The following is a 13,630-nucleotide window of genomic DNA, read 5'->3' as shown; positions in this document are numbered from 1 at the left end:
TCCAGCAAAATTATTTGTTTTCCTTATCTTATTTAGTGTTAAAGTTCTGACCATATTGTTAACATTAGAACACCTAACATAAATGGTACTTCTTCTTAAAGGCATTACCTTTTCAGCCCACTTAGCTTTAATCCGGTAGTTTCGTGTTCTAGAAGCATGGCCAGAGAGTTTTCCCATAGCAGGGACGTGTCATCACAGTGCGTGGAATACGTTATAATGTTTATGGCAGAATTGCTAAATACATCAAGGGTTCACCTTTTTCCTGAGACTCAACCTCAAAATTCAATATTTATGTATACCCAAAATATCTATGTGTATAAAAAAAAAAGTTATCATCTCTCTGAAGTCTAACATGGAGTGGGTAAATTCAGATCAAAATAACTATCTCTAACCCTGTATGGAAACCCTGGTGGTGGAGTGGTTAAGTGCTACAGCTGCTGTCCAAAAGGTCGGCAGTTCGAATCCACCAGGCGCTCCTTGGAAACTCTATGGGGCAGCTCTCCTCTGTCCTACAGGGTCGCTATGAGTTGGAATTAACTCAGCGGCAACAGATTACCCCTGTGTAGTAAGTTCAGTTTCATGCTGTGTTTTACACGGCACAGCAAGGTCGTGTTGTTTAAAATCTGTAATTCTTCACTTTCTCAACCCTTCTATCAGATACTGAGCTAGGTGTTGAGAAGCAGAAATTCTAAAAATAATTTTTGCAGAATCTTCTGGGGACCGCTAGAGCAAACTATTTGAATCCATTCCCCTTCCTTTTGTACAGTTTTTGTCTGTCTGTAGCAGTGTTCCCACGGGTCAGAAAGATAGTTTCTAGTCCCAGACCTTAAATTGCTTTATAATTGCCTTACTTTATAAGGGAGACATATCCTGGCATGGCGAATGAAGCCTGAAAAAAAAAATTCAGAAGGAATTAATCTGAACTTATTAGAAGGAAAGGAGGAAACATATTTTGGGAAATTGTCAGCTAGACTGGATGGACTCTACCACATGGCATGACGTCATGCACGAAAAGCAACAGGAGTGATCGGCAGATGTTTGCAGTGAGCATACTCTCTGTTCTCAGGTGCGTTCCAGGTGCAGGATGGGCCTCTGATGTGATTGTGTCCAAATGTCAGTTCAAAGAAGGAGCTCTGGTGGTGCAGTGGTTAAGCACTCAGCTGGTAACTGAAAGGCTGGTGGTTCGAACTCACCCAGTGGTGCCATGGGAAGAAGACCTGCTGGTCTGCTCTTGTAAAGATTATAGCCTAGGAAACCCTATGGGGCAGTTCTGCTCTGTCACATGGGGTCACTATGAGTTGAAAGATCGACTTGACGGCACCTAACAAGTGTTTTATACCGTACTAGTTTCTTTACACATACAAAAGGTTTAATCCTTGTATCAGCCCCATGAGGTAGGTACCATTTTTACTCACAGGTTTTCAGATGAGGAAAATAAGAGGTAAAATAACTCGCTGAAGGTTGCACAGGTAGTAAGTGGTGAAGCTGGCATTGGAATCCAGACGTCTAAGCACTGTATGAGGCTTTCTTTTCCTCGTCTTCCAAGGTATACTAATCCCAAAATGAATTTTAAAGCGATAATCTTATGTTCGTGTTTCTCTTACACCATTGATTACATAGTGATTGTTGGCGGGTTTTATTGTTGAGGAGTTCCTGGATGGCAGAGATGATTAAGTGTTCGACCGCTAACCAAAAGGCTAGTAGTTTGAACCCACCCACAGGTGCCTTGGAAGACAGGCCTGGCGATCTGCTTGCAAAAGGTCACAGCCTAGAAAATCTTACAGAACACTTCTACTCTGCACACATGGAGTTGCCCATGAATTGGAATTGACTCAGCGACAGCTAACAACAATATTTATTGTTGACTTAATCCTCTTATAAATAAATCTTAAATAAAACATTTGACAACATGTTTCTTCACCCCTGGTGTTCAAGCAGCTTCTTGTTGTTACTTGCCATTGAGTTGGCCCCTGACTCATGGCGACCCTGTGCATGATAGAGTGAAATGCTGCCTGGTGTGGTGCCACCCCCATGCTTGGTTGCAGATTGGACCATTGCGATAGAGTTTCATTGACTGATATTAGGAAGTAGATTACCAGGCCTTTCTTCCTAGTCTCAGTCAGGAAGCACTGTTGAATCTGGCTTGGTGTTATGGTAACACACACATGTCCACTGGCAGATAGATGGTGGCTGCACATGAGATGCGTTGGTCTCCCACATGGAAGGCAAGAATTTTACCACTCAACCTCCAATGTTCCCAGGTTCAAGTGGCTGCTGCTGTTGTTGGGTAACGTTGAGTCAGCTCCAGCTCAAGTGACCCTATATACAATAGAACGAAACCTTTCCCACTCCTGTGCCATCCTCACAATTGTTGTTATGCCTAAGCTCATCATTGCAGGCACTGTGTTAGTCCATCTTGTTAAGGGACTTCCTCTTTTTCACTGACCTTCTACTTTGCCAAGCATGATGTCCTTCTCCAGGGACTGATCCCTCCTGATAGCTATCTAAAGTATGTGAACAAAGTCTTGCTATCTTTGCTTCTAAGAAGCATTCTGGTTGTACTTCTTCCAAGACAGATTTGTTCATTCTTTTGGCAGTCCACGGTATATTCAATATTCTTTGTCAACACTGTAACTCCAAGGTATCAGTTCTTCTTTGTTTTTCCTTATTCATGTCCAGCTTTCTCATGCACATGAGGCAATTGAAAATACCATGACTTGGATCAGGTAAATCTTAGTCCTCAAAGTGACATTTTTGCTTTTTAAAACTTTAAAGAGATCTTTTGCGGCAGATTTCCCCAATGCAATGTGTCATTTGATTTCTTGACTGCTGCTTCAATGGGCATTGCTTATGAAGTCAAGTAAAATGAAATCTTTGACAATTTCAGTCTTTGTTTATCATGCTGTTGCTTATTGATCCAGTTGTCAGGATTTTAGTTTTCTTTATGTTGAAGTGCAATCCACACTGAAGGCTGTGATCTTTGATCTTCATCAGTAAGTGCTTCAAGTCCTCTTCTTTTTCAGCAAGCAAGGTTGTGTCATCTGCATATAGCTGGTTATTAACGAGTCTTTCTTTTAATCCGAATGCTGTGTTCTTCATACAGTCCAGCGTCTCAGATTATTTGCTCAACATAGAGACTGAATTAGTACAGTGAAAGGATACAACCCTGAGGCACACGTTTCTTGACTTTAAATCACGCAGTATCCCCTTGTTCTGTTCGAATGACTGCTTCTTGGTCTAAGTACAGGTTCCTCATGAGCACGATTAAGTGTTCTGAAATTCCCATTCTTTGCAATGCTATCCATAATTTGTTATGATCCACACAGTTGAATGCCTCTGCATAGTCAATAAAACACAGGTAAACATCTTTCTGGTATTCTCTGCTTTCGGCCAGGATCCATCTGACACCAGCAATGATATACCTCATTCCACGTCCTCTTCTGAATCCGGCTTGAATTTCTGGCAGTTGCCTGTTGACGTGCTGCTGCAAATGCTTTTGAATGATCTTCAGCAAAATTTTACTTGCATGTGATATTAATGATATTGTTTGATAATTTTCACATTTTGTTGGATCACCTTTCTTTGGAATGGGTACACATATGGATGTCTTCCAGTTGGTTGGCCAGGCAGCTGTCTTCCAGATTTCTTGGCATGGACAAGTGAGTGCGTCCAGTGCTGCATCTGCTTGTTGAAACATCTCAATTGGTGTTCTGTCAATTCCTGGAGCCTTGTTTTTCTCCAGTGCTTTCCATGCAGCTTGGACTTCTTCCTTCAGTACCATTGATTTCTGATCATATGCTGCCTCCTGAAATGGTTGAAAGTCAACCATTTCTTTTTGGTACACTAACTCTGTATTTCTTCCATCTTCTTTTGTTGCTTGGTGCGTTGTTTAATATTTGCCCTGTAGAACTCTTGAATAGTGCAACTCAAGGCACGAATTTTTTCTTCAGTTCTTTCAGCTTTAGAAATGCCAGGCGTGTTCTTCTCTTTTGGTTTTCTAACTCCAGGTCTTTGCACGTTTCATCATACTTTGTCTTTTCGAGCCTCCTTTAAAATCTTCTGTTCAGCTCTTTTACTTCATCATATCTTGCTTTTGCTTTTACTACTCTACATTCAAGAGCAAGTTTCAGAGTTTTTTCTGACATCCATCTTGGTCTTTTCTTTCTTGTCTTTTTAATGAACTCTTGCTTTGTTCATGTATGATGTCCTTGATGTCATTTCACAACTTGTCTAGTCTTTGGTCATTAGTGTTCAATGTGTCAAATCTGTTTTTGAGATGGTGTCTCAATTCAGGTAGGATGTACTGAAGGTTGTACTTTGGTTCTCATGGACTTGTTTTAGTTTTCTTTAACTTTAGCTTGAACTTGCACATGAGCAATGGATGGTCTGTTCTGCCGTCAGCTCCTGGCTTTATTCTGATTTATGATATTGAGCGTTTCCGTTGTTTTTTTTCCACAGATGTAGTTGGTTTGATTCCTGTATATTCCTTTGAATGAAGTCTGTGTATATAGTCACTGTTTATGTTGTTGAAAACAGATATTTGCAATGAAAAAGTTGACGGATCTTGCAAAATTCTGTCATGTGATCTCCTGTATCATTTCTGTCACCAAGGTCATATTTTCTAACTACTGATTCTTCTTCTTTGTTTCCAACTTTTGCATTCCAATCACCAGTAATTATCAATGCACCTTGATTGTGGGTTCAATCTATTTCAGAGGGCAGAAGTTGGTAAAAATCTTTTATTTCCTCATCTTTGGTCTTAGTTGTTGGTGCATAAATTTGAAAAATAATCATATTAACAGGTCTTTCTTCTATGTGTGTGGATATTAACCTATTGCTGACAGGTTAGATCAGGATAGATCTTGAAACGTTCTTTTTGAGGAGGAGTGCGTCACCGTTCCTCTTCAAGTTGTCATTCCCAGCATAGTAGACCATGTGATTGTCTGATTCAAAATGGCCTGTACCAGTCCATTTCAGCTCACTAATGCCTACAGTACGGATCTTTATCCATTCCATTTCATTTTTGATGACCTCCAGTTTTCCTAGGTTCATACTTTGTACATTCCATGTTCCGGTAATTACTGGATGTTTGTAGCTGTTTCTTTTCATTTTGAGTCATGCCATATCAGCGAATTAAGCTCCCGAAAACTTGACTCCATCCACGTCATTAAAGTCAGCTCTACTTTGAGGAAGCAGCTCTTCCCCAGTCGTATTTTGAGTACCTTCCAACCTTAAAGGCTCATCTTCCAGCACCATATCAGACAGTGTTCTACTGTTACTCATAAGGTTTTCACTGGCCAGTTTTTCCAGAATTAGACGCCAGGTCTTTCTTCTTAGTCTGTCTTAACCTAGAAGCTCCGCTGAAACCTGTCCAGTGGCAAAGTTTCTTGTATCACAGCAACACGCAAGCCACCACAGTATGAAAAACTGACAGACATATTCTGGCTACTCAGTTTTTAATCTAATTTTAAGGTATTTTCCCTTAATTCCTTCTTATCATTTAATTTTTATAAATAGGCTGAAAAACAGAATATCTTCACACATTTTTGCATACTTTCAAAGCCATCCTTGCCAGACATTTGCACAAGAAACATTTCTTAATTAGCCATCTTGTGTATCACAAAGAAAGTATGTTAAAGTGATACTTCAGTTTTGCTAAGTGTTAACTTCTCATTTTGTTTACTTATGTATTGTGGTTATATGAAATTTCTAATTTCACCATTCAAATGACTTAGTATTTTTGTCTTAGAAAGCCGGTGTTTAAAACCATTTTCACCTTTAAATCCAATTCAGTATAAATAATAGATGAATATGACTTCCTTGGATACCCAGTCAAATAATCATGACTCTGTGTAATACAAATCTCAGGGTAGACATATGTGAGAATTCAATGAAAACAGGCCCCTGACAGTACTCTTTATATTGGGACTTAACATCTTAACTAGTATTTATGTTCTTAAAGGAGCCGTGATGGCACAGTGGTTAGGATCTCCACTTCTAACCGAAAGGTCGGCCATTCAAATCTATCAGCCACTCCTTGGGAACCCTACAGGGCAACTCTACTCTGACCCATAGGGTGGTTCTGAGTCAGAATCAACTTGATGGCAGTGAGCTTAAAAGAAAAAAAAATTTTTTTGTGGTCTTAAGAGGACCATTTAGAATTGCCATTCTTATTATTTTGATTTTAGATCATAAAGTTTATTTGAAAAGTATTACCTATTATTGGTTATTGTGCTTTGTAACAATATCTAGTCTGTACTTTTTTTTTTTTGTATCTAAATGGGACTGTTTTGTCTTCCTTGCCTACTAATTATGTAGTCATTCTTCTAAATGATGTTGTTTGATTGTCACAAGGGTTTAACCAAAACCAAAACCAAACCAAACCTGTTGTCATCGAGTTGATCCTGACTCATAGCAACTCTGTAGGACAGAGTAGAACTGCCCCATAGGATTTCAAGGAGTGGCTGGTGGCTTTGAACTGTCAGCCTTTTGGTTTGCAGCCGAGCTCTTAACCACTGGTGCCACCAGGGCTCTACAGGGGCTTAGGTCGGTATGATTGTTTGTCAATACTGACAAGAGTAGGTTTTCTCTGTGCCAGTGAAGTTTTGGACCCTGGTATTGCCCTTTGTGTTATGTTGGGTATTTTATAACTCTTTATTTCTGAATATGTAAAATTGAAGATTCCATCTGTCCATTGTGCTTCTAGTCAGTCAAGTGGTATATCATGTTTGCGTGCTTACAAAATTGAAGACTTACGGAAAAGGGGAAGGGGACACTGAAGTGTGTAATACAGTTTCCAAATTGAGAATGATGGAGACTTATGACAAAATCGTTGATCCCTGTTGTTCTTGGACTGGGGAGAGGAGCAGGGGGTGGGGTGCAATCTAAGCCACCCTCAGGTGTCTATTGAACTGATTTCACGTAGTCGGGGTTCCACATGGGTATATTTACAAATGGACAAACAAGTGAATATTGTCACTGATCACCTGAAATCCCGAACTGCCTATTTCAGTCTGCGAAACAGGAACCTCTTAATGCCTGGACCTCCTGTTGGATGTTGCTTTGACAGATTTGATGTTAGTGACTCCTTCTTGACTGTGGCTTGCCTTCTGTTGGCTCTCTGACCTTTGTAGCTTATTCACAGTATGGAAGCCAAATGTATGTGACTTCAGCATTAAAGCACCATCTGAACAAACAAGATGAATATCAGGCTAACTTTGTTTTTCCAAGACATTTTCCTCAGAAGTAGCGTTGTGCACTTCACCAGCCCATCTCTGCTAGGGAGGCACCATTGCCTCAGTCAGCTCATCGAAGGGAGGGCATTGCCCTCGGTCCATTCCTTTGTTTTTCTTCATGAATAAAACATTAGTAATTAGGAAACCTTTTACTGATGATTTCAGACTTTTATTCCTTCTTTTAGCCGAAGATTGAATTTCAACCTAAAATATCTTTATATTTCTCATGATTCATTTTTCACACTCCTGAGGCAAGATAGGAAACCCTGGTGGCATAGGGGTTAAGAGCTACAGCTGCTAACCAAAAGGCTGGCGGTTCAAACTCACCAGGTGCTTCTTGGAAACCATATGAGGCAGGTCTACTCTGTCCTACAGGGGTGCTATCAGTCAGAATCGACGCAATGGCAGTGGATTTGGTTTGTTTTTTTAAGGCAAGATAATTAAAACAAAATAACTTAGGACTCTATAAATTTTTTTTTTTTTTTAAAAAAGCTAACAATAAAAGCAGTAGCGTAGTTAATAGTATTGGGTTCAGAGGGACGAAGAAAACAATTAGAGGGGTGGTCGACTTGCATTCAGTATGAACAAGGATGAATTTTCCCTGTAGCAGAACGGCAAGCAGGAAGACTGTAGTAGGAGCCGATATGCTGAGATGCGCAAGCATGTGCTACATCTGGGCTCTTGGGGCTGGGCTCCTTGGGTTGGGGCAGTGTGTGCCTGTCAGCCTGCAGTGATGGAGAAGCCTGCAAACCTCACTGGTGCACTCAAATCTCAGAGCCCTTGAATGCCATGCTCGGGAATTCAGGTTTTATTCTAAAGGCAGAGCAGTATCATTAAACCTTACTGAACTAAAACAATGAAGGATTGTGAGATATTTGAGGGATATTAAAGTAACAGCTATAAAGATGGATTGGTGCTGGGGAGAGACTGCAGGCAGGGAAATTAGTTAGCCTTGTTATTCAAGGTCTGCCATTGAAGCCGGAAGGATGCTAGCAGGAGAAACTTAGGCAGGAGACATTTTAGAGGAAGAATTAACTGGAGATGATGACAGATTGAATTTCTAGGGGTGGAGGGGCAGGGAGGAATCAGGAAATATCAACTGTGAATTTAGGAATATGGATGATTGGTGGTATCATTGATAGCAACAGAATGTCTGTTTGCCGTTAAATATGAAGTTGGTTTAGGCAAGTTGAGAGCAAGATGTTGCCTGAACTTTCAAATCATAACGCCTGTCAGTCTTGGACTCTGTGACATTTGGGGCTGGAAGTTACTAAGACTTTGGAATTACTTTGCTTGGAGATAATAATTGCACCTCCAAGATACTGAGAGATTTATTGTGTGAAGACTATTCAGTCAACCAGTCTGTGGCCGGGTATGTTACGGATTGTCAGTATATGTCTGTTCAATCTTTGAGACTATTTCGATATTGTCATTTGAGTGATGACTGCCCCAATGCATAGAGTGTTGACCTAGACCTAATTTAAACATATGTGAAGTCTTTATAGGAAACTTGTTATGTAAAAGGCCAATAACTATGTATTCATGAGAATCAAGGTCCTAATAGATTAAAGGAAACCCTGGGGTGTAGTGGTTAAGTGCTATGGCTGCTAACCAAAAGGTTGGCAGTTTGAATCCACTAGGCGCTCCTTAGAAACCCTATGGGGCTGTTCTGCTCTGTCCTGTAGGGTTGCTATGGGTCGGAATCGATTCGATGGCAACAGATTTGGTTTTTGGTTTAACGGATTAAAAATAATCTTTACTCTGAAATTCTTGCCTAAACACAGTCAATAGATTTGTGGTGGTAACGTTGTTGTTGGTGAGGTATTATAGGTGATGTGATGCAGAGGAGACTGTTCATTTGCACCCAAATTAATTTTCAGTTACCTTTCAATCACATGTTTGTTGATAAACATGAATGTGATTAAAATCTTTCGTGGAGAAACTTTATCTTCCTCCATTGGTTAAAGTATTCTAACCACATATTCATTGCCTACTTTAGTTCCTTGCCCACCCAGGTTTATCAGCCTACCAGACCGTTCAGATTTTTCAGCTCATTTAAAATGTGCAGGCTTCCCTTTCTGTTTTGGTGCACATTTCCCTGTGAACTCTACAAGGCATGTTTTCATCTTACTTTCCATTTATAAGTGTGAATATATAGGTTGGCACCTCCATTCAAAAGAAATCGGGTCTATCACTCATTGAATGTTTGCAAATGTAAAACATTATCCTCAGTTATGTACTGAATAAATATTCACGTCTGGTCCATTCAAGGGTTGACTAGACATGGTTTCTGTGGAGCTACTGAAATGCTCAAAGCACTCCACCCCATTGTGTTTCAGTGCACCTGCAGGAAAGACATGGTGAAGATTTCAATGGACATCTTTGTGAAGAAATTTCAGCCAGACAGATACCAGCTTTGGAAGCAAGGAAAGGATATCTACACCATCGATCACACAAAGCCTACTCCGGGATCCACCCCTGAAGTCAAGGCATGGCTGCAGAGGAGAAGGAAAGTCAGAAAAGCATCCAAGAGGTAGTGACCCCTCCCCAGCCCCATCCACCAACAGCGTGCTGCATTTGCTCAAATAAACTCTGTCATTGAACAGGATGTTCCCAAAGGCAACCCATTTGCTTTTCCCCACTTATTCATCATATCTTTACTTAATATTTTGCTGAAAGTTTGAGTAAGGTATTTTCACTTCTTGAGAAATATACTAAATAGTCGTAGGAAGAGGCATATATTGTGTTTGAGAATGGAAATATTTCTGAAGTTGCTATATGTGGCAAATAGAACAATTCTGGAGTTCTTTAGACCTTTTACTCTAATGTATTTAGAATCATGTTCATTCTCACCATTCATCTCCGTATTTCTATCAACTTCAGTAACTTGATTTCCAACTTTTTCATTCCGCTGCTCATTTTCTTTCGACATGAGTGATTTTTGTCTTCATTTGTCAAATATCTGAGATGTTGTTGTTCTCATCTGTATGACCATATTTTACTACATCTTACACACTTGATTTTATTCTTTGACACCTTGTAAGGCAGAGCATGTGGTGTCCCTGTGAATGCTATTTTACATTCGTTTTTTGTGACAGTACCCTTCCACAAGCTTTTAGGCCTGCTCTGGGTATCTTGCTGCTTAAAAATCCATTGAATAGGGTGTGTGTTCGGTGGCTCAGGTCCTCAGGCTGCCTTTTTGTCTTAAAACCAAAAAAAAAAAAAAAAAAAAACCCAAGCCCAGTGCCGTCGAGTTGATTCCTACTCATAGCGATCCTATGGGACAGAGTAGAACTGCCCCATAGAGTTTCCAAGGAGTGCCTGGCGGATTCAAACTGCCAACCCTTTGGTTAGCAGCCATAGCACTTAACCACTACGCCACCAGGGTTTCCCCTTTTTTGCCTTAGACTGTTGTATTTTCCAGTTTATATTACATTTTTTCTCTCCATTGTTACTCATTGTTTTTATTTCAGATGATAAAAGCGATGTTTGTGTATCGAAGAGAATTTGTAAAATGGGGAAATGAGTAAAGAAGGCATTCCCAAGTCACCCATAATCTCGCTATCTAGAGATGACTAGTGTTAATGTTTTGTATATATCCTAACATATATAGTTACTATTTATTATATAACATTATGCCTCTTTCGGAATTGGGGCCATGCTCTGTTAACAGTTTGATAACCAGTTTTTTGAGTGTACTTTCATGTAATTAAGTGATTTGTTACAACGTAATTTTTCATGTCTGTGAATATTTAACCAGCCCCCTGTGTTTGGACCTCTAGTTCATTTCTCGTTTTTTTTTTGCTATTAACTCAGGAACACTGACCCTAAAGTGTTGCCACACTCTGACACTTATTTTTTGACTTTTTTTCCGCCCGACGTTTATTTCCTGCTATTCTAGAATAATGGTGAACAAAGGAGCTTTAAGAATGTGGAGTCACGTTTCTGCAGTTTCTAAGAGATTTAGCACCAAGAAACAGTTTCTAAGGGACAGAACTAGTTAGCAGCAGAACTAAAGCTCAACTGTTCATATTTCACCCTATTGTCTACATCAGTGATGTTTAAACAGTTTTCAAATCAACCTAGTGGATCAGGACCGCCATTTTAAAATTAACAAGTAGGGTAAAAAGTAGCGTGGTGTGTCCCCCATGGTGAGGATAAGTACTAATCCATGACACGTGTGAGCATGTGTGCATGTGTGCATTGAGTCACCGTCTAAAGTGTATGTCTTACTATAGGTTGTATTAAAGGTTTGAGAAACTCTGGTTTAGAGGGTCAGTGCCTTTGACAGATGTCTCAAAACACGTTACCAAAGAACCCAGCTTTGCGGGGAGGAGTTGTCAATCCTGGATTCAGAAGAAAACCAGCAGGACACCTTGAGAATTGCTGTCTAATGGATAGAAGTCACAGTGCTCTAACTGGGTATATGATCTGGTCTCCTAGTTATTAACCACAGTGGTCCTCTGGCTTGACAGAGAACATCGATCTGTGGCATTTAACAGATTTGAAATGGCCTTTCAGTAGGTTAAAATAGTCAGTGGACTTTGCTGATAGAAATGCTCACCTACTTGGACAGCCTAATGTTAAGGGGCTTGTTTAACATGCTCAGCCTTGTGGCTTGACCATACAGATTGCGGGTCTCCCTTAAGAGTAATTCTCTGTCTAGGGAAATCTAATAGAAGGAGTGATCCATTGGAATCTAAGAGATGCCAGCCATCTTGCCTCACCTCCCCTGGTGGCACAGTGGTTAAGTGCCCAGCTGCTAACCAAAAGGTCATCAGTTTGAGCCTACCAGCCACTCCGAAGGAGAAAGATGTGGCAGTCTCCATCCGTAAAGATTACAGCCTTGGAAAACCTATGGTCAGTTCTATTCTGTCCTGTAGGGTCGCTGTGATTCAGGATTAGCTCTACAGCAACAGATTTGGATTTTTGGTTTTATGCTCTAGTACATCTTGTGGAGGAGATTTTCCATACAGATTCTCATTCAGGGTGATTGTGGTGATGCTGCCACTGCTGCTGTTATCGTCGTCATCAGCAGCTGTCAGTGCTAATTTACACGGCTTATTCTTGGCTACCGTCCTTATCTCTGATCCCTTCCCTCCCTGACTTCCTTAGTGCTGTGGTGTTTCCTTGTGTGTATGTGTTACATTTAGGTTGTGTGTTTATACATGTTTTGGATACCGAAACACAGGTAGCTCTGATTTGTTTTATAATTGTTCTTACATGGAAGTATTAGAAGTGTTGTGCCACATACAAAAAGGCACCTATGACAAAGCCGTCAGGTGACAGACCGGCTAGAAAATACTAAAAGAGGAAAAAATAAAAATGGTGCCCGCTCTGATGATAACAAGTCCCTGTTAAATGTTAAATACAGACGGTTCACCTTCCCCCTCTCTGAATTCTTTTAGCTAATGGTGATTTGGCTTTCACTCTAATGATTTCTTGCATGCTGGAGAATTATACAAAAGGGAAGAAAAAGTAGTTACTAGTTCACCTTGCAGTGTAGATAACTTACTCCGATTTTCACAACAGCTTTATGAGTTCTTCCTTTTCCTTTCCTCAGTGTCCAAATTGCATTTCATTTACAGATTTTATTTTCTCCCCATGTTATCAATTTTTACCACAGGCTTCTTTTAATGTTGTTATAAAATTTTAGCAATGACTGCCCTTTTTTTTTTGTTTAGTAATGTTTAATAATTATGGTTGTTTCAGTTTTACTTCTTGGTAAGTTGTTTTTAAAACCGTTACTAAGATTTCAACGTCAGATGTATTGCTTCGGTTATGAAGGTTGCCTCTGCAGAATGGTTAAAACCCTGTCAGTTTTTTATGTCAGCGAAAATAACGTTTGTACTGGTGCGTGTTTTATCTCATCCACTGCAAACATGCTGCCCTGACCACAGATTCTCTTGTAAATAGCTTCCAGCGCACTAGGTCTCACCCTAAAAGACCTAAAACGGAGGAGGATGAGGAAGCGTCAGCCATAGTTGATGGGGATGAGTTCCCCACCCCTGACCCAGCCACAGACCAGCTCCAGGTCAGTGAAAAGCCGGAAGCAGTGGTGAAGCTGGAGAACGTTGCAGCAGCTTCCAGGGAGACCTTTGCTGACAGAATGCAGCCGGATGAGAGCTTGTTGCATGATATCAACCTCTCAGGTGAGAAGATGCTGACTGTGCTTCTCAAACAAGTGGTGCCTTAAATTAATGTACAGTAAGACAGGTATCTTACTACTCTAGGTAACTTAACCATTTAGTTATTGAAAGCCATAGTGTGGCTCAATTGGGAGCCCCAGGAAATGGTACAAAAATCAGGAGCAACACTGCTACATGGAACGAAGTTAGAGACAAAGCCAGCAGTGCCTCTTTGGTTTAATGAAAAAGAAGCTCCTGAAATGGGGG

At 40.4% G+C, this 13,630-nt stretch overlaps 1 protein-coding gene across 6 annotated transcripts in view; it reads left to right on the top strand.

The window, feature by feature from the left end:
• Positions 1-13,630, top strand: part of KDM4C (lysine demethylase 4C) — a 391,685-nt gene that overhangs the window by 182,687 nt on the left and 195,368 nt on the right. For all 6 annotated transcript variants that reach the window (XM_010587948.3, XM_064290526.1, XM_023545269.2 and 3 more), the window contains 2 exons: positions 9,575-9,768; positions 13,152-13,387. In XM_010587948.3, the coding sequence (XP_010586250.1) occupies positions 9,575-9,768; positions 13,152-13,387 (430 nt within the window). The remainder of the gene's footprint in view (positions 1-9,574; positions 9,769-13,151; positions 13,388-13,630) is intronic.

Source organism: Loxodonta africana, chromosome 9 (genome assembly GCF_030014295.1).
Source record: "Loxodonta africana isolate mLoxAfr1 chromosome 9, mLoxAfr1.hap2, whole genome shotgun sequence".
NCBI classification, from domain to species: domain Eukaryota; kingdom Metazoa; phylum Chordata; class Mammalia; order Proboscidea; family Elephantidae; genus Loxodonta; species Loxodonta africana.
This window is presented reverse-complemented; position numbering and strand designations above follow the sequence as displayed.